Source organism: Thamnophis sirtalis, unplaced genomic scaffold (assembly GCF_051295495.1).
Source record: "Thamnophis sirtalis isolate CommonGarterSnake01/CBP01778 unplaced genomic scaffold, rThaSir2_p1.2 scaffold_2, whole genome shotgun sequence".
Classification (NCBI taxonomy): Eukaryota; Metazoa; Chordata; class Lepidosauria; order Squamata; family Natricidae; genus Thamnophis; species Thamnophis sirtalis.
The window spans coordinates 95,621,310-95,646,404 of NW_028261382.1; the positions used below are offsets into that span (position 1 = coordinate 95,621,310).

Sequence of the window (25,095 nt, forward strand, 5' to 3'; positions counted from 1 at the left end):
GCTGCTTCAGTACTATAAGCTGCGCATTCACAAACCCAAGTCTATGGATAGCTTATCCTCAAACCTGCTTGCATTATAGAAGTAATAGCTTCCACGGGGGCCCAAATCTACATTTAAATAATGACAGGATTAGTGCATATTATCTCCCTTCTACCCCATGCTTCCTTGCAAAATGGGATGGCTGCATTTTAAGCCCCAAGAGCATCGAAGGGGAATAGAAGGTGAACAACCATCAGGGCGAAGTTGTCGATAAAAATCTACGTGCAGACACTCTTGTCGTAAAGTTACTATGTTTAGAAGAAGAAGAAAAATCTTGGGATATGCAAAATCCAGTGCCAGCGATGCAGTTTAAACAAGCATGTCCCACCGTGGCCACATATATAATCATTCTCGGAATGTGTAAGTGCTTTGGAGCTTGAAAAAAAAATGCAGCCTTTCACTTTGTTCAGCTCTTTAAAAGGAAGCTCGGATTCAATTATTCATGAGATTCTTTTTCCCTCCCTTTGGGAAATCTGTAAATAAACGTTAAAAGACCCATGCTTGTTTGATGACTATTCCCTTCTGTCTGTGCAAGCATGTTGGTCTGTCAGGAAAGTGGATATGACAGCAGCCTTTGTTTGGAGAATCGAACAGTGAGTGTTGCTGGTACTTGAGAAACTTCTGAGAGGGAATTTTTGGGTGTAGTGTCCATATGTCATTCCTCCCTGCCTTGTTACTCAAATATGCCTGCTTGCTTTCATTGCCTGCCCCAAAGGTCTAATGTGAGCTGATTTGTAAGGTATGGTCAAGAATTGACAATTGCCACAAAGAGAGAGAAATGGTAAATTGTAGCTCTAACCAGCATGGTAAAGGTAAAGGTTCCCCTCGCACATATGTACTAGTCGTTCCCGACTCTAAGGGGCGGTGTTCCTCTCCGTTTCAAAGCCGAAGAGCCAGCGCTGTCCGAAGACGTCTCCGTGGTCATGTGGCTGGCATGACTCAACGCCGAAGGCGCACGGAATGCTGTTCCCTTCCCACCAAAGGTGGTTCCTATTTTTCTACTTGCATTTTTACGTGCTTTCGAACTGCTAGGTTGGCAGAAGCTGGGACAAGTCACGGGAGCTCACTCGGTTACACAGCACTAGGGATTCGAACCGCTGAACTGCCGACCTTTCTTATTGACAAGCTCAGCATCTTAGCCACTGAGCCACCGCATCCTTTAACCAGCATGACCTGAAGGTAATTAAGGATGGAAGCTGCAGCCTAAAAGCATTTTCAGGACAGCTATCCATTCCTGGACTAGAACAACCGATGGAATTTGTGTGGGGAATAAAAACTGACAGAAAACCATAGCTTTCATTTTTCTGCGTATGAACTTCTTATAGTTACTTATTAGGCATTATGCAAAGCAGGACTCTGGATGTGGTTCATATTGGATCTAATCTAACAGTGCTTTTCTTATTCAAAAAGAATTAGCTCATCTCATATTTGGGAAAAGCGATTTAAGATTTTATCCCTATTTGCACCAACCATGTAGTGGCCATAGCAAATGGCGCAGGTGGTTAAATGCAGCACTGCAGGCTACTGCTAGATCAGCAGGTCAGCGGTTCAAATCTCACCGGCTCAGGGTTGACTCAGCCTTCCATCCTTCTGAGGTGGGTAAAATGAGGACCCAGATTGTTGGGGGCAATATGCTGACTCTCTGTAAACCGCTTAGAGAGGCCTGAAAGGCCTATGAAGCGGTATATAAGTCTACTGCTATTGCTATTGCTATTGCTAAATGTTTCTAATGTAGTTATATAAGCAAGCTGAGCAAATTAATACTAAAATGGAAATTATCAGATTAATACAAGGCTCAAATTATGGCTATGAAGTTCACAAGTATCCTTTCTTTCTCCACTAGCTATTTTAGTGGAGTTATCATGATGACATCGATAAAGGAAAGAATACTAGTTAATTGCTTTGAGTTCCTTAGTTGAAAGGTGGGATAAAAATGTAAAAAAACCATAGTTATACCAAGTGGAATAATTAAAACCCACATATTACTATTAAACTAATCAAGAACTCTTATTTTCATTATGATTTTTGCTGCTTACGCTGGGGTTAAAGCAGAATTTCCCCTCTGCATATACTGTACAGTTGCACAATCACCAAAGCCCTTGTCTCTTCTCATCCTAAAAGTTTCTCACTGTTCCTTCTCACGTTACTCACCAGTGTGTCAAAGGTTTGATATTTCCCTAATTTAAATACGAGAACAGAAGGCCCAATTTTCTGAATTTCACACATACGCCAGAAGGAATTATTTCAACATTTGCTATATAACTCTTGGTAGGAAAATTGATCACATCTATTGAAGTTACGGTAGATATATCATAAATTATTTAGGAGAACTTAGCTGATTCTCTTCTTCCTTACTTCTCAGGGGAAATCATTAATAATACACATAAGCAGTATTGTAGCACAATCGGGTCACCGTTTTAACACACATCTCGATCAATTTCCGTTTCTTGAACTCCACGAGTGAAGACTGGATGGAGTTTAGATTGGAACCAAGGACGATATAATGTTAGCTTAATTGGCTGGCAGACAAACTGAAATGTCAATAGCAAGAATGCCGTAAATTACTCCAGCTGTAGGCATCTAATGACCTTGCACATTCAAATTCCTGCTCCTCTGAATAGCAGGGATATAAAGGGGAAAGCTCTATCATGGAAGGACATATTTTATTTTACACAATTTAAAAAAAAACACCCAACAATCACAGACAGGAGAATCTTTGATTTCAAATTGTTCATTTGTCAACCTTGATTTTTTTCCCCCCTCTTCTATCATTTTCGAACAGTAAGAATTTGCATAGAATTGCCATTTAGAAGATAGAAGCAATGGATGAAAACCCACGTCAACCAAGGGATTTCCTGACTGCTGACCAATTTTACTCATTTAATCTTCCACGGAGGTGGATTCCTTTTGATCTTCACTCCAAACCAGTTTGTAACACTCAACTCCGAGATATTCTGTAGGTGTAAAGTCATTATACAATGGTTTGCCTCCCCCCCTCCCCCGGGCAATCTCATTACTGCTCATAAAATAATTTGTGAAGACGCTGAGTCTTTTAATAAAAACAAACGAGGCGGAGGACCTGACTTTCAGACATTCACAGTCTGGCATGGTTATTCTATCAGTCTACTGGGGAGGGAGGAGAACAATCCCCTTTCCTATCCCCTGTTTACCCCTGTGCTGTACTGGTTTGCTTCCTTAAAAAGCTCTTAAGTGAAGCTTTTAAGAAAGAATCAAGCAAGAAAAAGTCATCGTAAAAGTCTCAGAGTTTAGTTTGTTGGACACTTTTTCCTAACTGTAATTCTTCGACTAAACCTCCCTTTTATGAACTCGTAGGAAAGACATTTTGTTTTCCCTTTCTTTGTGATCCTCCTTTTCTTACTTACCTGCTGCAAAGTTAGGATATCTCACCTCAGTTGGGTTGATGTGGTATTCAGCCGGTTCGGATTGGTTCAGGCGGACTGGTAGAGGAAATTTTAATTGGTTTGCCGAACAGGCAAGCACCACCTCTGGATGGGGCTCACGCCGAGTTGGCCATGCCCACTCAGTCACATGACCCACCACCACCATGCCACACCCACAGAACCAGTAGTAAAAAAAATTGAATCCCACCACTGGTTGATATAATCTTGACGCACCAAAAGTGGATTATTCTCCCTTTCTAAAAGAAAGTACTGTATATTTTGGAGTATAAGCACCTTTTCTCCTGCAAAAAAGGAGGGTGAAAATCTGAGTGTGTCTTATACACTGAATACAACATTTTTGTCCTCCCGAAACCCACTCTGTACATCTACTTTATCGCAAAAATGGACACACAGAGAATTTGGGAGACCTGCAAAGTGCTTCTGGGGCTGGGGAAGGCTAAAACGAGCAAAAAATGGGCCTTCCAAACCCTCTGCATGCCCCCTTTTTTTGCAAAAAATGGGCCATTTTTTTTGCCGTTCCCGGCCTCCAGGAGTACTTTGCAGGCCTCTCAAACTCTCTGCATGCCTCTTTTTCACAAAAAAAACTAGGCATGCAGAAAGTTTGGGATGTCTGCAGAGTGCTCATGGGGGCCAGGAGGGGGGGAGCGCAAACACATTTTTTTAAAAAAAATTACGTCTTCAAAGTTTTGGTGTGTGTTATACTCCGGTGCGTCTTATAGTCTGAAAAATATGGTAGCTATCTCATCAATTTAACACCATCCATAAGGCAGTATATATTTTTTCCACCTGGCGTAATATGTATGACCTGCTTTCGGTAACGTTTTGCCTTTTTTTTTCCACATCCCATAACTCAAATTCCATAGAAGCAATATTCTGAGGAAGCGGTTGCCCCCCCCAATTTATCCGGGAGGCCTTTCACCCAGGACTCGCAGAAAGACGAACGTTAGAGACTCTCAGAGACGACAAGTAACAAGGCTGCCGTTGGGCTCGCTCCCAGCCTATAGCTTTGATATGCCCTCAAGAAGCTGGGACGCCACTTTATTAATTTAAAAATAGTTCGACACTGTGTACAAGTCTCATGTTCTGTAAAATGGAACATTAGCTTCCGTTTCGGCCGCCTCCCCGGGCTTTATTCCGGCTCGCTGCTGTTTGTCACTTTCTCCCATTCCAAATTCTCCTCGCTTTGCATGAGGGAATCGGGTCCAGGCCGGACACGAAGACCTTGGAACCTCCGGCATTCGGGGCACACTCGGATGTGGGTGCAACCCCGAGCGACCAGGGCAGCTTCTTGCGCGAGTCTCTGTGCCAGCTGGTCAGGGTCCCCACCACCACAGAGTTTGCCGTTACTGAGGGTGGTGGTGGTCGCCGTACGGGCTCTTCGGTCTTCTTGTATAATGGGGCGAGTCCGAAGAATAGCCCCTCGCCTTTGACGGGGGTGAAAACTGTCCCTGCAGAGAATGATGCTACGCAATTCGGAGGCCATCTCCTGGCAGGCTGATATCTAAGATGGGGGTAAAAGAAAAATATATCAGAATACTAGTGTTTTTTTGTTTTTAAATGTTTCAATGTCAGTGGGGAACCACCTAAGAATTGGAGGGTTTTTTTTGCGTTAGATTGGGAACTCCGAAAACAGCAACTCCAATAAGCTGGTGGTATTCAGCCGGTTCGCACCGGTTCACCAAACCAGACCGGCTGGCCCTGCCTGCCCCACCCCACCCCTCCTAGGAGTCTCCATGCAGCCCATTCATCATGCCAGATAAGTGTTTTAAAGTTGCTTAAGAGACACATGGGATCAAAGCCTAAGTGACAGGTCTACCAGTGACAGATTACTAAGGTTACCTAATATTTTCTTCATTATACAGACACTAGCTGGATACCTGTGCTTCACTACGAAACCATGTGATTGGGCCAGCATGCAGCTTGGATAAGTCACATGCTGGCTACGCCCATATAAGGCAACTGGCAGTTGGAACAGAGTTCGTTTCAGGTGGGGAGAGGGAGTAGAATGTCTAACCCCTTAGCATCAACACATGTTAATATAATACTGTATAAAGGAATACTGATGATCTGATGGTCATTTCGAAAAATCCTTTCCTAGTAAAACTTACCTCAGAATGTTCAGAGTGTCGGAGGCTCCACAAGAACTCCAGCATTGCCATGAAAATAGCTACGATTAAACCGCATATCAGGACTACAAAGATTCCACCTATATTCTCCATTCCCAGACCTATCATAAAACACACACAGAAAGAGAAACAAAAGCAGCATTAGTGCAAGGGACTAACTTCTAAGGAGCTACAAATTGCTGCTAGAATCTGCAAGTAGTGATTTGTGTGATCCACTGTGTGGCAGCCTTTGAGAAAGATGATTAACACTAAATTAACCCTGGCGTATTATGCAAATATGCGACATAATGCAATGGTGGAACAGGATCGCAGCTAGCTTTCCTTGCATGCAAAGTTTGAATAAAAGCATTGCCCTCAATGACCCAGCACATTAAACTAAAGAACAGGGAGTAGCTTGGTAATTTGAGTGCCCAGAAATAACTTACTACAACATATTGGTTTTGTTGTGGCCTGCCAGTAGAGCTGGCAGCAGATTCAGACAGTGAGGAGGTTGGGGAGAAACATGGGCCAGTCCTGGAGTCTGGGGAAGGCTCTGTGTCGGAGGCAGAGAGGGGGCCAGGGCCGTATGCCAGTTATCAGCTGCCTTCAGAGTTGGACATCAGTGAGGCAGACAAACAGCTGGAGCCTGTTCCCAGTGTGTGCATGCACAGAGTGGCCAGACGAAGGGAACAGCTAAAGAATAGGGGTCAACTTGGGAGTAAGGCCACAGGTGGACGATGAATGGCCCCTCCCAGAGGAAATAAAAAAGGAGCAAAAGGGGAGTGGAGTTTGCAGGAGACAATGAGTTCGCTTAATTGGTTTGTGACTCTCCGAGACTCATTGCCAAGTTTTGCAGATATCGGCCTGGCAGCTCTCCAAGCCAGATAAGGTCTGTGACTGTAAATCCTCCCTTGAAAGACTTTGCGGGATGTGAATGAGCAGAATTCAGAGGAAATTAATTAAAGGGGTTTTTTTTTGTCGGGAGAAGGAGTTTGCTTCATGCTCTTGGGAAGCCTAGGTCAGAACAGGTTTCCACAGTATTGATGAGTTAATAATATCTGTTAGGAATTCAAACCGAATTCATAACAACGGAGTATTCTTAGAGTCAAAACGAAGCTTCGGAATTTAAACCGACCACAAAGAACAAAGTTGCTTCCTCCTTTATGTCCTATGGGAGGGGCCAATCACTTCCAAGCCTTACTCCCAAGTCATCCCTTCTGTCTTAACTCTTCTTGCCTTCTGGCAGCTCTGTGCATGCGCGCAATTGGAACAGGCTCCCCCTGTTCCTCTGCCTCACTGATGTCCGACTATGGAGGCTCCAGAGGCAGTGCTTAACTCCCAGGTGGCCCTGGGCCCCTTCTCTGTCTCTGACACAGAGCCCTCATCAGAGCCTTCCACAGCCTCCAGGACTGGCCCATCTTCCTCCCCAACCTCCTCACTGTCCAACTCTGCTGCCAGCTCCACAGGCCACCAGCGGAGGACAACAGGAACATTTTAGCTCCCATATGTTGGATTAAGTTCTTTTATTTTCCACTGCGCACGATTTTGCCTTTCTCTATAGAGCAGTGTTTCTCAACCTTAGCAACTTGAAGATGTCCGGACTTCAACTCCCAGAATTCCCCAGCCAGCATTCGCTGGCTGGGGAATTCTAGGAGTTGAAGTCCGGACCTCTTCAACTTGCCATGGTTGAGAAACACTGTTATAGAGCCACTACCTGAGAGGGAAGATGGGTGATTTCATCCTGTTGTCGGGTGGCTTCCTCGGCCTTTTTAGCCATCGCTTCAGAAATCCTGACAATCTGAATATTGGCATTTTTGATCTCTGTACCGTCACACAACCATTTGCAAGGAGTCGCTCTTTCTCTCTCCATAGGCAACGGATTGTCTTCAGCTGGCAGCCCTCCGATCGAAGGACCGCGTCTTCCTCTCCAAGTCCCTCTTCAATTTCTTTCGAAGAGAATGAGAATGGAAATAATTCCGGACAGGCGAGAATGATTCATCCCTCTTCAGTGGAGTCGAACAGATGGATTTCTGACTCACCGTCTTTTCTACCAGGCCTGGTTGAAAACCAAATCGGCTCCTATTTCATAGTCAGCTCATAATGCAGTTGAGGAATCTTTTCTCTGATATATTCCCCTTGTTCTTCCAGAAGTTTATTTCTCTCAGAAGTTTTAGTCCTCCTTTGCCGTGGCACGACATAACCGCGAACGTCAAAAGCGTGCCGACAAAACCACGGCGCTAAAACCACGATGTCAAAAGCGCGCCGACAACAGCGCGCCGACAGAAGCGCGATTTAAGTTAAGGTAAGGTTTAGGGTTAGGTTTAGGGTTAGGTTTAGGGTTAGGTTTAGGGTTAGGTTTAGGGTTATTTTTAGGGTTATGTTACAGCGCGCTTCTGTCGGCGCGCTGTTATTGGCGCGCTTCAGCGCTCATTCGTCTCCGCGGTTTTGACGGCGCGGTTTTGTCACCGCGGTTTAGTCACACGTGCTTTTGTCGTACGCGCATTTGTGGTGGAACCCTCCTTTGCAACAATGTGGACAGGTCATTCTAAATCCCACTCTCTTTCTAGAAGATGCGTAACAGCAAGAATGTCATTGAGTTCTCACCTAGGCTTCCCCAGTAGCATGAAGCCGAGTCCTCATCCTTATAAACCCCTTTTATATAGTCTGAAAAAATACGGTATATATCACCTACACTCTGTATAATTCCCCCTCCCCTCTAGTTTTCCCACAGTAGAAAATGTGGCAAAACAATAATTTACTAGGAAAAGAAGTGCAATCAAATTGGGACCTTCTACTACATCTATTTAAAATAGTAGATTAGTTTCAGATCATATATGCAAACCTCTTGTAACAGTTTACTATAAAATTAGACTTTCATATTTGCTAGGCTTGAAAATAATATGTTCTATTGATTAAATACTGTAGTTATGCATAAACTATTAGGATAAAGTATGAGTCTTTCTGACACAGTCAGTTAAATAAACTAGAACAGATGCCTTTGGTAAATGGGCGTCCACGTACAGATGTAAAATAAAGAAATGCCATTACATCTACCAAGGTCAAACCCACACAAAGACTTGGAGATGTTCCTTTGTGCTTTGCATGGCTTCAAAGTCATTCTTGAGTTCCTCCTATGAAGCAATGATTTCCTTCCTCTAATAAAATGCACTGAATCATATGCAACTCGCATCTCATGCCCTTTATTAGCAGCTCAGGTTCAAAACCAAAGTCTGGATTAACCTTGCTGAGACCAAAGAAGCATCTACAGTAGCGGTATCTATCATTCTGGCTGGAGGCAATGCACCTCTGGCTGCAATGTTTATTACTGGGACTTGCATAGACTTCACTTGATTGAGCAGAGGACTGACTCACAAATGATGTGTTAGCTTGTATCAGAGCTGCCGAGCGCAATTCTTAATCAATCCAGACACCTATAAAAGTTGCCTCTCTCCCCTGGAGCCGTAAATCAAAATGTGAGAATCAAAGATTTATTGACAGTCCCGCAGGCTTTTTGAGAAGAAAAACCTCATCACTCCTCCTTGTAAATCATTTGTCCAGTTGCTTTATTTGCGAAAGTTGACGGTCATATCTCTTGGCGTCTGCTCCAACGTGCTTTCAGGGGTTCAGATCGGAATTTCTTCCAACCACGTAGCAAATCACAGTGGCAGAAGCAGCAATTCTGTTGCAAAGGTGCCCATTAAGCATTTTGGCCCTCCAAGAAGGGAATTTGGGCACCCGCAGAATAAGACATTACAACTCCTGGAAGCTTACGTAACATCTCCCACCAGTTGCCTCTAAGTGGATATTTGAAACATCGCCCCCCCCCCCAAATCAAAAAGGCTGCTCTCTTTTCCAATTTTCATCCTAAACAATGCTATTTTAACCCAATTTTATTTTGCACTTCAAAGCAAAGGACGCAGTTTCTAATTCACCCATGGGGTGACAGCAACTATTAAGGTTGTTTGTCTCCTGCCAGAATTTCTCTATTCCAGGCTGGGGGGGTGAGGGGTTCATAGCAGGGGTGGGCTGCTGGGGGTTTGCATGGGTTCGGGCAATCCTCTAGTTTTAGGTTTATTAGATTTATATGCCGCCCTTCCTCCCAAGGACTCGGGGCGGCGTACAACATTAAAAGAAACACATAATACAAAAGTTAAAAAATAAAATAAATGGAATATCCCAAACCCAATTAAAATTGACAATGACATTTTTTTTTTAAAATCGAATTAAAAATAACAGTGATCAATAATTTATTTTGTTTTGTCCAGACCAGGCTGGCTTGCTGGAAAAGCCAAACTTTTTAGGGTGCGTCGGAAGGACCGGAGGTCGGGGATTATACGAAGCTCCGGGGGCAGCTCATTCCAGAGGGAAGGCGCCCCCACAGAGAAGGCTCTCCCCCTGGGGGTCGCTAGCCGACACTCTCTGGCCGACGGCACCCTGAGGAGGCCAACTCTGTGGGATCGCACTGGACGGTGGGAGGGTACCGGTGGCAGTAGGTGGTCACGCAGGTAATAGCAATAGCAATAGCAGTTAGACATATACCGCTTCATAGGGCTTTCAGCCCTCTCTAAGCGGTTTACAGAGTCAGCAAATTGCCCCCACAGTCTGGGTCCTCATTTCACCCACCTCGGAAGGATGGAAGGCTGAGTCAACCTTGAGCCGGTGAGATTTGAACCGCTGAACTGCAGATAATAGTCAGCTGAAGTGGCCTGCAGTACTGCACTCTTAACCACTGCGCCACCTCGGCTCAGTACCCTGGGCCTAAGCCATGGAGCGCTTTAAAGGTCATAATTAGTACCTTGAATCGCACCCGGAAGACAACCGGCAGCCAGTGCAGGCCGCCTAAAAGGGGTGTAACATGAGAGCGCCTAGGTGCCCCCATGATAACCCGCGCAGCTGCACTCTGGACCAGATAAATGAATGCTCCCCGAAGCTCTCCTCAAACACGACAGGACACCATCTTGGGCATGCGCACATCCAGAGGGGCTAGTTAGGATTCTGCCCAGTTTGGCGAACTTTGGTAAGTGAAGGGCCTGTGCGGAGGTTCAGGGATGGGGGGAAACGTGCCTACCGGAATTTCCAGAACATGCGCCCAAAAGCCCGATTGGGCTAATTATCCAGGGAGGTCTTATTTTCAAGGAAACCTGTTGAGCTTGTTCTCATCTGCGGGGTAGGGGGGACGGGACTCCTGTTTATTGACAGGTCCCCTATATCAGTGGTCTCCAACCTTGGCAACTTTAAGACTTGTGGACTTCAACTCCCAGAGTTCCTCAGCCAGCAAAGCTGGCTGAGGAACTCTGGGAGTTGAAGTCCACAAGTCTTAAAGTTGCCAAGGTTGGAGACCACTGCCCTATATGCTCCCCTTTCTCCTCTCTTCCTCCTCCTCCTCCTCTTCTCCCTCACAGGAGCCCATTTCATAATTTACCAGTTTATTGAACCTTTGAAGTTTAGTTATGTGTTTCGGATGTCAAGATAAAGCAATTAGCACTCTCCCTGGTCTCTGGATATCTGAGGCTGACCAGGGAGGCAGTTCAAAGGCCTCCTGGTAACAGAATCTTGTCTCTGCAGAATTGGCCAGGAATGTCCACGGAGGGTTAAGAATTTTAAAAGCAATGCTGAACTTTCATGAGGAAGCAACATATATTTGAATAAAAATCAAATCAACGTAAAGTCACACACACACACAGAGAGAGGCAATCGGAGGTTTACACACACAGAGGGAGAGAGAGATTATAAGCCATTGATGTAATGAACCAATTTCCTTTCAAAATTGCTTCTAAGATGCCTCCCCCCCCCCCCCCCCCCCCAGCTGGCTTCCCAGTTCTTTCATCTTTATGGTAAAACATAGATTTGAAGCGAAGACAGTTTCCAAACATCTACTTTCTTTTATGAACTGTCCAACATACAGAACACAAATTCTTTGCCGGATGAAAGATACAGACTGTTATCCTCTTTGCTTTTGCTCCATGCTTGGTTTCCCCCCACCCCCACACTCGCCCAAACCAAGATAAATGAATGCTATGCAAATCTAGAGTCTAAGGGCCTTACATCTCGTTTGGTTTTAGCGTGCGCACTGACAACGTAGCCTCAAAAGGCGACAAAAGTTTGCAACCAAATGACCAAGCTCACAGCTCAGACCAACAGCCCAACTACCAACCTGAGCTATGGTAAAGGTAAAGGTTCCCCTCGCACATATGTGCTAGTCATTCCTGACTCTAGGGGGCGGTGTTCATCTCCGTTTCAAAGCCGAAGAGCCAGCACTGTCCGAAGATGTCTCCATGGTCATGTGGCCAGCATGACTAAACACCGAAGGTGCACGGAACGCTGTTCCCTTCCCACCAAAGGTGGTTCCTATTTTTCTACTTGCATTTTTTACGTGCTTTCGAACTGCTAGGTTGGCAGAAGCTGGGACAAGTAATGGGAGCTCATCCCATTACGTGGCACTAGGGATTCGAACCGCTGACCTGCCGACCTTCTGATCAACAAGCCCAGCATCTTAGCCACTGAGCCACCCCATCCCTTTTGAGATGCTGTATAGTGGTACTCAAAGTATAAGTGGATTTTGAAAATAAGTAGGACTGGTGCATTTAAAACTCTGGACATATTGGGAATTAAAATTATCCCACAAGCACAATTAATAAATAAGTAGATGTCAGATTTTTTTTTTATTGTTCTGGTGGCAATTCATGGAACGCTGTTCCCTTCCCACCAAAGGTGGTTCCTATTTTTCTACTTGCATTTTTTATGTGCTTTCGAACTGTTAGGTTGGCAGAAATTGGAACAAGTAACGGGAGCTCACTCCGTTGCACGGTGCTAGGGATTCGAACCGCTGAACTGCCGACCTTTCTGATCGACAAGCTCAGTGTCTTAGCCACTGAGCCACCGCGTCCCTACCAACCTGAGCTACTTACAGTATATTCAAATACATTTCAGAGAAGGTACTAGTTATTTACCCTTGGCTCGGTGATCTTCTTCTTTTGGACACTGTCCGCCCTCCCACCATTTCCGCTTCAGGATTTCCAGACGGTTGGTCTCCTGCAGCTGGAGAATGGCCATGTCAAACTCATCACGGAAAAGAGAACCTGTAAAGCCAAGGGAGCAAATGAGAGACTGAAAGAATAAGCAGCTCTTGATATTTGTTCTGCCTGAGGGAGGGGGTGTGTGTTGTTCCGTTTTCCATTTCTTTTTGCAAAACATTGCAGGAAATCTTGAATGCCAGGTAAAATAAAGTCTTTAAAAATCTATTCTTCCCTGAGTCTTTAAAGTTAAAACGGCAGAAGTTGTTCTAAAATTCTCTTGATATACCATATTTTTCAGAGTATAAGACACTGCGGAGTATAAGACACACCTAGTTTTGGGGAGTAAAACAAGAAAACAAAATCTGCCTCTGCCTCCCAGATATTTGTCTCCTTGCAGCAAACAGCATGTTTCAGTTTCAATTTCAACACAGCCTGATTAGCACAAGTAGCTGATTGTCGGTTGAATTGGCCTCCTGACCATCAGCTGTTTCAGGCTGCAGGGGTTGCCATAGCCTATTGCCGCCTCGACGCACCCATTTTCAGCCTCTGCGCATGCCATTTTCCATCCATTCTGCTAGGGATTGGAATGGGCGGGTGGTAGGGATTGGAATGGGTGGAAAATGGGGCAAACGGAGGCCAAAAACAGGGTGCGTGGAGGTGGCAATAGCCAATGGCAATCCCTGCAGCCTGAAACAGCTGATGGTTGGGAGGCCGATCCAACCAACAATCAGCTGCTTGTGCTAATCAAGTTGTGCTGAAGCTGAAACTGAAACAGGCTGTTTGCTGCAAGGAGGCAAATTGCTGGGAGGCAGAGGTCAAAGGATGGGGCCCGGCAGGTGAGCGGTACTACATTCAGTGTATAAGATGCACCCAAATGTACACCCTCTTTTGTGTGGGGGGGGGGGAAGTGCGTCTTATACTATGAAAAATACAGTACACTCTGAAGCTGTAGCACGTTCCAGAAGAACGAAGATATTTCCTACATTTCCCGAAAGTCTTAATTCATTTATTGCCAAAACTTAGAAGTCTTTTGTATTATGAAAAAAAAATGCATTTTCCATAATACATTCTCAGTGTTACGTTGCTTTGAATGTGTTCCTATTTGTCCCTCTTCCTACAATAAAACCTGTGCATATAAGACTAAGTAGGTTCAGTTTCTCATATATGGGTTATTTCTGAGGTTCAAAGAAGCAGCAAGCAAAGCCATCGGACAATTCAGTGTGGCTAAGGAATAACTTGACCGAGTTCTTTTTGGGGGCGGAGCTCCCAAAAACGTGACGGGCCTTCTGATGTTTTATGGGTCTGTAAGGATCTATTCGTGCCCGGAACCTCTGCAGACAGCTCAGAATAGCTAGAGTTTTCACTTCGCTGCCTACCGACTGGCATGCCAATCCCGTAGCCCTTGGTGTCCAGAAGGCCCCCGACCTGGGTGAGGTTGCAATTGCGCTGGCGGTAATACTCGTTCATGGTGGACTCCAGCAGGAAAGCATAGTTGGAGTTGAGCACGCGGGCGATGCCTTCTTCCGTGCTTTTAACAAAGACGCTCGGCTGCTTAGAATACATGTAATTCCACATTCTCTGATACGTCTGGTACCGCGAGTTCTTGACAAAACAAGAGAACAGAGAGAAGTCTAACGCCGCGATCGACCGGATAGGACTTCCTACAGAGCCAGAAGTGGGCTTTATTATTTATTTATCTCACACCACTCATATCCTGGGCATAAATTGTTTCAACTTCTACCCTCAAAACAACTGCACACCAGAACAACTAAACACAAGGACAGTTGTTTCCCACATGCCATTATTCTGCTAGACAACTAATTCCTACAACACTGTCAAACTATTGAGTAAGACTGTATTGCTATCATTCTTCTCATCCTTCCTATTACCTATCTCCTTGAAGATTTGTGGAATTCTATTCTATTTCTATTTCTATTCTGTTTTATTCTAATCTATTCTAATTCTATTCTATTCTATTCCATTCTTATTGCATATATTGTTCTGTTCTATTCTATTCCATTCCATGGAAGGGCCGAGGTGGCACAGTGGTTAAATGCAGCACTGCAGGCTACTTCAGCTGACTGCAGTTCTGCAGTTCGGCTGTTCAAATCTCACTGGCTCAGGGTTGACTCAGCCTTCCATCCTTCCGAGGTGGGTAAAATGAGGACCCGGATTGTTGGGGGCAATATGCTGACTCTGTAAACCGCTTAGAGAGGGCTGAAAGCCCTATGAAGCGGTATATAAATCGAACTGCTATTCCATCTGCCCATTCTATTCTATTCCATTCTTATTGTATATATTATTCTATTCTATTCTGTTCTAAGTGTTCTATTCTATTCTATTTCTATTTTATTCTAATGTATTCTAATTCTATTCTATTCTATTCCATTCTTACTGCATATATTATTCTATTCTATTCTGTTCTAATTGTTCTATTCTATTCTGTTCTGTTCTCTGATGTTCTATTCTATTCTATTCCATTCTATTCCATTCCATTCCATTCCATTCCATTAAATTCCATTTCATTTCATTCCATTCTCTATTCCATTCCATTCCATCCGTCCATTCTATTCTATTCTATTCCATTCTTATTGTATATATTATTCTATTCTATTCTATTCTATTCTATTCTAATTCTAATTCTAATTCTATTCCATTCCATTCCATTCCATTCCATTCCTTTTCCTATTCCTATTCCTATTCCTATTCCTATTCCTATTCCTATTCCTATTCCTGAATTCTGGCCTCGGAACCTCCGTCAGCAAAAGGCTTACTTGGAAAAATGTCATGCTGGAGCCGCCGTGGATTGTGCCGTACTCAATAGCTGTCTGGTCAGCCAGATCGTCGACGGATTCAATGGGCACGTCCATGCGCTGCACGGTGAGAAAAGCCGCCAGGTTAGCCGTATAGGAGGAGATGATGATCAAGGTAAAAGCCCACCTTGAGTGGAAGAAAAGGAAGCAAGTGACACAATGGAAATGATCTGGGCCTTGCAACTTAACTAATTTTATTCATCTAATGCTACTTCCTCTGTGTATCAGAAGCTGGTAAGGGTAGAAGTATGCAGTGGAGTAGCCCAAGGCTCTGTTTTGGGCCTTGTTTTTTCATCAATGATTTGAACGAGGAAATAAATGGGGAACTCATCAAATTTACAGATGACACCAAACTGACAGGAATAGCCAACACTCCAGAAGAAAGGCTCAAGATACAGAAGGATCTTGACAGACGTGAACATTGGGCCCTATCTAACAAAATGAAATTCAATGGTGAAAAAAGCCAGGTTCTACATTTAGGCAAGAAAAACTAAATGCACAGGGACAGTATAGGTGGTACTTGCTCAATAGTAGTAACTGTGAGAGGGAACTTGGAGTCCTAGTGGACAACCATTTAAATAGGAGCCAGCCGTGTGCAGCAGCTGCCAAAAAAGCCAACACAGTTCTAGGCTGCATCAACAGAGGGATAGAATCAAGATCACGTGAAGTGTTAATACCACTTTATAAGGCCTTGGTAAGGCCACACTTGCATCCAGTTTTGGTCACCACAAGGTAAAAAGATGTTGAGACTCTAGAAAGAGTGCAGAGAAGAGCAACAAAGTTGATTAGAAGACTGGAGGCTAAAACATATGAAGAACGGTTGCAGGAACTGGGCGTGGCTAGTTTAATGAAAAGAAGGACTAGGGGAGACATGATAGCACTGTTCCAATATCTCAGGGGCTGCCACAAAGAAGAGGGAGTCAAACTATTCTCCAATGGCACCTGAGGGCAGAACAAGAAGCAATGGGTGGAAACTAATCAAGGAGAGAAGCAACTTAGAACTGAGGAGAAACTTCCTGACAGTGAGAACAATTAATCAGTGGAACAACTTGCCTCCAGAAGTTGTGAATGCTCCAACATTGGATTTTTTAAAGAAGATGTTGGATATCCATTTGTCTGAAGTGGTGTAGGGTTTCCTGCCTAAGCAGGGGGTTGGACTAGATGACCTTCAAGGTCCTTTCCAACTTTGTTATCCTATTCTACTCTATAAGGCAGCAGTGCAAGACTTGTTTCTTCTATCAGTGGGATCGTTGGGTCCCAAATTATTATTGCACATAAACTATTTTGTTATTAAAGTTTCAGGGTGTTTCTGGCTTTTTTTTATTATCAACAAAACCCAAGGGCATTACAGAACAAACGGTTGTGGAGATTAAGTTTTACATAACTACTGGAACAGAGAGATATTGTACTCTAGCTAAGAGCCAGAAAACCATGTCATAAAAGAAATTTCGTGGTTTTTTTCTTAGAAGGAAAACCTGTTTTTAATCTATCTCCTTTTTTTTTACCCTCGGCTGCTCATAGATTCCCAAGATTCAATCTGCAACTAAGAGCAAAAACATTAATGCCAACAAACTCTGGGGGATACCAAATTTATCATCGGATTTCATGCTAGCGTGGTGAACTAATAGCTTTGTTTAGAATTTAATTTAAAAAATCTTGAAGGATTACGGAAAATGGGTTCACTTAATCGTGGGGAAACGTGAGTATATAAAGCTTCTCCAAATGTATTAACATGGGAATATTTGGACCCAGAGTGCCACGAAGTGTTTCATTTGCTATTCTATCGGATGTCTTCACTATTATTTAGGTTTGGCTAGTCCAACGTGAAGAATTTATTTATTTATTTATTTATTTATTTATTTATTTATTTATTTATTTATTTATTTATTAAATTTTGTATGCCGCCCACTCTCAAAAGAGACTCAGGGCGGCTCAGAGCCGAGGTGGCGCAGTGGTTAGGGTGCAGTACTGCAGGCCACTTCAGCTGACTGCTATCTGCAGTTCGGCGGTTCTAATCTCACCGGCTCAAGGTTGACTCAGCCTTCCATCCTTCCGAGGTGGGTGAAATGAGGACCCAGACTGTGGGGGCGATATGCTGACTCTGTAAACCACTTAGAGGGGGCTGAAAGCCCTATGAAGCGGTATATAAGTCGAACTGCTATTGCTAACTGCTATTACAATAAAAGGGGACTAGGGGTGACATGACAGCAGTATTCCAGTGTTTGAGAGGCTGCCACAAAGAAGAGGGAGTCAAGCTATTCTCCAAAGAACCTGAGGACAGGACAAGAAACAGTGGATGGAAACTAATCAAGGGGAGAAGCAATCTGGAATTAAGGAGAAACTTCCTAACTGTGAAAACAATTTACCAGTGGAACTGCTTGCTACCATAAGTTGTGGATGCTCCATCACTGGAGGTTTTTAAGGAAAAGACTAGACAGTCACTTGTCTGAAATGGTACAGGTGTCAACTGGCAAAGCATCCCTGGCCAGCTCTTGAGTTGCCATAGGAAAAGGGGGCGGGTGGGAAACCGATGAAACAGCACGGCAGCAATAAACAGATGCACATTCCAGACTTATCTCTCTCACGGCTGTATCCCAGGGTTACTTACAGCGGCTGGAGGGGAATGATCTCTACAACCCTCAAAATTGCCCCATTGGCGAATGTGATGGATGACACATGGCGGTGGGGCAAACAGGGTCATGATTGGGGCAATAAATTACGTGGGGTCAGAGCTGGCTTCACATGGGAACGTGCCGACATGAAACTCCTAATGACTAACTGGATTTCTTTTGAATCTTGGCTTGAGACTTATGATTTAATTAGGGCATCGCTCGGAACCCTGACAACAGGGTCTCCTTCCAGCTCTATCCTGATTGGTTGATTGACGTTACCAAAGCTCTCACCCCCAATAATCCATGTCGATAACATTCTATGCAATGGTGGGTTCCGGATACTGTTGCAACCTGTTCGGTTGCAACGGAGCCCGGCGTCCTCCACATGAACGTGCAAAGTATGCACACATGCATGCACAGCGCGTGCGTGCATCTTACCATCTAGCAACACCTCCGTGAGCCTCTGTGATGCTCCAGCTGCTTGGTGGAGCACTGCACAGGCACTGTATGCGCCATGCGCATGTGTGGAAGCACCGAAGAGTTTAAAGAAAGGTAAGGAGTGTGGGCGGGTGGGTGGGTCCTCCGGAGTACCGTACTGGAACAGTACTTGGTACTCTGGGCAGGATCCGGTACACCCGTACCAGGGCGTACCGTCTGCAACCCACCACTGATTCTATGGAACCACCTCAAGAAGAAACATGTTTTTCATTTTCTTACCAGACTCCACTGACACAGCGGGTGGACAAAGCTCGCGGGGCAATTGTGGATCCCTGTTGCATGAATCCACCGACAGGAAACCACAGGCTGTTGCCCAGAGAATACTGATTTACCAGTAGATTGCATTGCCCTTGGGAACAAGGGTGGGGGCTGTACCACTCATAGGGTGTCAATCTGCAGGATCAAAACACAACACATCTGGTTACATTGGCACGCAAACACAAGGTGGCATAGAAGCAAGAGTGGTCGAATTCCCCTGGGCGCATCATTTCTCAAGAGGAAGGCTTGCTGTTGGAATAGCATCTCATATGATTATGATCAATTTGCAACCAGAATCTATCACCTTTGCCTGCCTCTTGATAATTGTTTAGCCGAGTGGAAATTGTTTCCTCTTAATAAAGCAAACTTTAAGAAAGAGAAAGGCTCAGATTGGCAACTCTCTGATTTAATTCTCCTTGACCACAATTCAGAGCCCAGCAGGGATTATTGCTGCACATGTGCAGTTGACTGAAAACTGTTCTACGCATGCGCAGAAAAATGCCCGTGACGGCAGAAGAAACCGGGGAACCGGTTCGGGGGCGTGGCAGGCCTGGGTCGCTGCCGGTTCCAGCAGCCCAAGCAGCCATACTGCTATCAGTTCGGTCGAACTGGGCCGAACTGGTAGGAACCCACCACTGACTCAGGGGTATTGTTTGGCAGAAGTAAGATTCCCGCCCCGCTCTTGGTCATCCCCCTGACACTGGGTATCTGTTATCTGAAGCCCCGTGTCATTGATGGCAGACGCGTTCAGAAAACATATCCGGAGCAGCCGTATCTTTGTGCCGACAGGCTCCAACTGTGTTGTAAGTGGCTTCAAATCCTGTGTGTTGCTGTAAACCTGTATGAACTCATGAATCTGACAGTTTCAGCTGCACTAAAAGACCCCCAAAGGTGACCAGCATTACATCTTTGTAGCCTTCATATGCATCTACAAAGAGTGAAAAATCTGTGGCGTCTCTTGCGGAAACCGAAGCGACATGATCCTGTTTTGATTGGAAAGAACTGCAACAGTGAGAGTCAGAAAATTCTATTTCTACCCAAAATAGGTTGCAGGAAAGAGTTACAATACAGCACAATCACACACAAGTAGGGTCTGCCTTTCCGAAAACTTAGATTTAACCTTCTTAGATTCCCCCTACCCTAATTTTCAGAAATTCTGGATGCTTGTCAAATAAAAAACAAATTATACTACAGTGCTCTGGACTCACCTTTAGAATGAGGCTGTATGTTTACTAATAGTTCTTTTTTTATTAACAAATATGTAAAATACACACAAACAAAACTTAGACGTACACCACATTTACACAATACAATACGAACAGGAGCTTCCTGTTCTTTCTAATAGCAATTATCAATCGATACCACTCACCTTATATTATTTCCCCTTCTATTGTGTTTCATTTGGATTTCACCATTCTTAACCCTCTTATTTTATTCATAACTATTATTTTTTGAGTTTTGTTATATTCCTTCATTGATTCTTGTCTCTTTCCTCCATCCACCTATACCATTTATCCCATATCTGGTAGAATTCTGATTCTTCTTTTCCCTGGATTTCTTTAGTTAGTTTGTCCATTTCAGCACAATCCATAACCTTTCTTATTATTTCATCTTCGCTTGGAATTAATTTGTTTTTCCATTTCTGGGCAAAGGCAATCCTTGTCGCCGTAATTATATGTAGTATTAAATACTGATTTATTTTTTGTATTTCACAGACATTATTCCTAATAAAAAAACTTCAGGTTTCCATTCTATTTTAACCCCTGTTATTGCCTCCAGCCAATTTTTGATCCTTTTCTAAAAAAATTTAGCCTCCTCACAGGTCCACCTTAAATGGTAATATGTTCCTAATTCATGTTGAAGATAACATAGGACATACTGTCTTCTGTTTTAATTGATCAAAGGTTAAGATTTGCATTTTGTTCTTTTTTAGAAATAATGTGAGTTCTTATATTTGAAATAACAACTCATTTATGATCTAAGCCTTAGATGTATTTATTCATTTTATTTTATTTCATCAAGCATGCATTAGATAACGTCTGTAAGTGTAAACATGGTTTTGAATACATGAAATGGATACGAATAAAAGGAAACATGAGGACAGGGACGGTAGGCACATTGGTGCGTTAATGCACGGTTCCTTACAGACCTCTTAGGAATGGGGTGAGGTTGACAGTAGACAGTTTAAGGCTAAAGTTATGGGGGTTTGAGGATATGACAACAGAGTCAGGTAGAGCATTCCAGGCGTTGACCACTCTGTTGCTGAAGTCATAATTTCCGCAATTGAGTTTGGAGCTGTTCACCTTGAGTTTGTATCTATTGGATGCTCTTGTATTGTTGTGATTGAAGCTGAAGTAGTCATTAACAGGTAGGTCATTGTAGCAAACAATTTTATGTACTAAGCTTAATGTCAAACCGAAGGCGACATAGTTCTAAGTTGCCTAACCCCCAAATTTGAAGCCTGGTGGCATAAGGGATTCTGTTGCGAGCAGAGGAGTGGAGGACTCTTCTCATGAAATACCTCTGGACTCGCTCAATTGTATTAATGTCCGATACGCAGTGCGGGTTCCAGACAGATGAGCTGTATTCGAGGATTGGTCTAGCAAAGGTTTTGCATGCTCTAGTTAGCAGTACAATATACCCAGAGAAGGAGCTATGCAAGATTAGGTTAACAACTCCATTTTGGCAATGTTGTTACAGTGCACTCTGGCATCTAGATCATTAGAAATCTAATAATTTTAAACCTGATATCTGGGTGATTTCTCTCCCCCCCCACACACACACTTTTACAGTAAAGGCTAGTGAATTAATGTCTGGTGGCCTATGGTGCTTTTAATGGAAAGCTTCCCAGTTTATAAGTCGTATTTTCTGCAATCGAGTTTGCATCTATTGTGTGCTGGTGTATTGTTGTGGTTGAAGCGGAAGTAGTCATTGACAGGTAGGACGCTGTAGCAGATAATTTTATGTACTATGCTTACGTCACTCGCAGTGGTGGGTTTCAAAAATTTTTGGGAACCTCTTCTGTAGGTGTGGCCTGCTTTCCGGGTCCACTGGTGGAACCTCTTCTAACCGGTTTGGTAGATTTGACGAACTGGTTCTACCGAATAGGTGTGAACTGGTAGGAACCCACCTCTGGTCACTCGTAAGCGTAGTACACTCATAACACAACTGCTGTTTTCAGGTGCTCTGCCACCTACGAAGAATATCTGGTTGGCACACGTGTGCGCACTGGAAACCAGAAAAGCAGCACAGGGAGGGCTCTGCATGCCCCCTCTGGCACCCGTGGCATAGGTTCACCATCACGGATCTCAAGTGATCACTCTTTCTTGGTCCAACCTACCGCACTGAACTGATGTGGGGAAAAATAGGAGGGAGCATTACTAGGACATGCCACCTTGAGCTCCTGAAGGGAGGGTAGGAAATAAATAAACACAGGAGTTGAACTCAACTTAAAAGAGACTCCTGGTGACCTCCTGCCAGAACGATCTGGAACGATCTCCCCGTGGAGATCCGGACCCTTACTACCCTCCTGGCCCTCCGCAAAGCCATTAAGTCCTGGCTGCTCCAGCAGGTCGGGGGGCTCTCGAAATATCCAGCCCCTCGGAAATTGTGACTGTTGTATATTTTAATATGTTGTTTGTGTATTATCCCCCTCCCTTGTTTTATTGTAAGCCGCCCGGAGTCCTTCGGGAGTGGGCGGCATACAAATCAATAAAACTCTAAACTCTAAACTGTGGTGTTTCCTGGAGGTGATTGGAAAATCAATAGACATAAACATCCTCTCCATCCATCCATCCATCCATCCATCCATCCATCCATCCATCCAGTGGTAGGTTTCAAAATTTTTTCGAACCTACTCTGTGGGTGTGGCCTCCTTTGTGGGAGTGGCTTGCCGGCCATGTGACCTGGTGGGAGTGGCTTACCGGCCATGTGTTTTCTTTCTCTCTCTCTCTCTCTTTCCTTCCTTTTGTCTCTCTGTCCCTTTTTCCTTTTTTTCTTTCATCTCTCTCTCTCACTTTTTCTTTCTTTTTTCCTTTTTTCTTTTTTCTTTCTTCCTTTCTTTCTCTTTCACTTTCTCTCTCTCTGTCTGTGTGTGTGTGTGTGTGAGAGAGAGAGAGTGGTGGGTTTCAAAAAATTTTGGAACCTCTTCTGTAGGTGTGGCCTGCTTTCTGGTGGAACCTCTTCTAACCGGTTTAGTAGATTTGATGAACCAGTTCTACCGAACTGGTGTGAACTGATAGGAACCCACCTCTGCATCCATCCATCCATCCATCCATCCATCCATCCATCCATCCATCCCTCCCTCCCTCACCAGCCATGGTACAAAGCAACCCACATTAGATTCCTCCATGTACTTCCTAGAAGCTGCCAGTAAGTGTCACTGTGAGGACGGGGAATAGACATAGAATGAAGAATGAACTATACCTGGCCACCAAGAAGAGGATACAGCTGACTGCAAGATAGGCAAGTAACATGAAGAGCCAAACCCCGGGAGAAAACGGATCCAGAAACGAGAAATAGCCAGGTTTGCGCCCCTAAGACAGAGATAATCATCATCACCACAATTCAGTTCTTATGACTTTCATACGTGTTTAAAAACAAACCTTTGTTGTACAAGACAGAGATTGACTGCAGAAACCGCTAGGCTAGAATGGACAGGATAGATTAGCTCAGGTAGGTTAGTTTGGGATTCCCGATCTGGTGGTAACACATCTGCCGTGCAAATTGTCTGAGCTAAAGGTAATGGCTCCCCTCGCACATCTGTGCTAGTCGTTCCCGACTCTAGGGTGCTCATCTCCGTTTCAAAGCCGAAGAGCCAGTGCTGTCTGAAGACGTCTCCGTGGTCACATGGACGGCATGACTCAACACCAAAGGTGCATGGAACACTCTTACCTTCCCACCAAAGGTGGTCCCTGTTTTTTCTACTTGCATTTCTTAACGTGCTTTCGAACTGCTAGGTTGGCAGAAGCTGGGACAAGTAACGGGAGCTCACTCCGTTACACGGCGCTAGGGATTCGAACCGCCGAATTGCCGACCTTTCTGGTAGTAACTAGGCTGGACACGTGACTGTACCGGTTCCATCCTGGGCGCTGCCATCTTTGTTTTCTGTTCTGCACATGCGCAGAACAATCTTCATTGGAATTTTTTTAATTTTTTCCCTCTTTTTTAATGGTGTGTGAAGGCCAGTCCCAGAGAGGTGCCAGAGATGGGCCGTTTTTCGCAAAACAAAGGCGTTTTTGCCCCCCCCCCCCAGCCTCCAGAAGCCCTCTGCAGGCTTCAGCAGGGCTGGGGGAAGGGAAAAATGACTCTGATTTTGCAAAAAACAGCCCATTTTTTTTGCAAAAACGGGGGCATTTTTGCTTTCCCCCAGCCCTGCTTCTTATTGGATAGTTTGCAAGTGTTCCCTTAGCCGTGTTGAAACTTTTCGCCACCATTTCGGTGGGCATGGCTTGGTGAGGGTGGGTGTCATGTGACCGAGTATGCGTGAGTGACGTCAAGTGGGCCACGCCCATCAGTGGTGGGTTTCAAAAATTGTTCGAACCTACTCTGTGGGTGTGGCCTCCTTTGTGGGAGTGGCTTGCCGCCCATGTGACCGGATGGGAGAGGCTTGCCACCCATGTGACCGGATATGAAGATGCCGACGACGCTTGTCAGAACCACCTTAAATTACCTCACACACAGCCCTGGTATGCATAAGAATATGATGTCAACTTGTTTTTTAAAAGGCATCTTTGGTTTGCGTTAAAACAACTTCAACACACGCAATGTTCTGATTGCACCACAAACGCAGTAGTCATCCTTACCTTTCACAGAGGCACTGAGTTTTATAAATAGGAGCATGATAGTGTAGAATAATCATATCCAAGGACCAGTGGTGGGTTTCAAAAAATTTTGGAACCTCTTCTGTAGGTGTGGCCTGCTTTCTGGGTCCACTGGTGGAACCTCTTCTAACCGGTTTGACGAACCGGTTCTAGCGAATAGGTGCGAACTGGTAGGAACCCACCTCTGATGCCCATTCAGTCATATGCCCTCCCCTGTCTAGCCACGCCCCACCAAACTGACGTGAGCATCTTAGAAAGGCCGCAGAAAGACTCACCGTTTGGAAAACGCAGCAGCCGTCTCACCTGTCCTACCCTCCTCTCCCAGCTGACCTTGTGTGCCAAAACCCCAGCGTCCCATGGCCTTATTTAATGACCCCACTCCACTATATTCCATTAGTTTGAACGGAAGGGGAGAGGAAGAAAGCTGTGATTTTAACAGCAGGTCAACAGCCGGCCCTCCTATTAGAGTCCCTGTGTCAGAAAGCCACACTTGATTAAATTGCAACACAT

General features: G+C 44.6%; 1 protein-coding gene across 1 annotated transcript in view; it reads right to left on the reverse strand.

Annotated features, from left to right (window-relative positions):
• Positions 1-4,503: 4,503 nt before the first annotated feature.
• The window catches only part of GRIK4 (glutamate ionotropic receptor kainate type subunit 4), a 378,863-nt gene continuing 358,271 nt past the window's right edge, over positions 4,504-25,095 (reverse strand). Inside the window, exons 14-20 of the mRNA XM_087706418.1 lie at positions 23,189-23,298; positions 18,725-18,898; positions 15,357-15,522; positions 13,959-14,184; positions 12,517-12,645; positions 5,570-5,688; positions 4,504-4,962 (exon numbers count right to left, since the gene is read on the reverse strand). Of these exons, the coding sequence (XP_087562544.1) occupies positions 4,591-4,962; positions 5,570-5,688; positions 12,517-12,645; positions 13,959-14,184; positions 15,357-15,522; positions 18,725-18,898; positions 23,189-23,298 (1,296 nt within the window). The 3' untranslated portion in view covers positions 4,504-4,590. The remainder of the gene's footprint in view (positions 4,963-5,569; positions 5,689-12,516; positions 12,646-13,958; positions 14,185-15,356; positions 15,523-18,724; positions 18,899-23,188; positions 23,299-25,095) is intronic.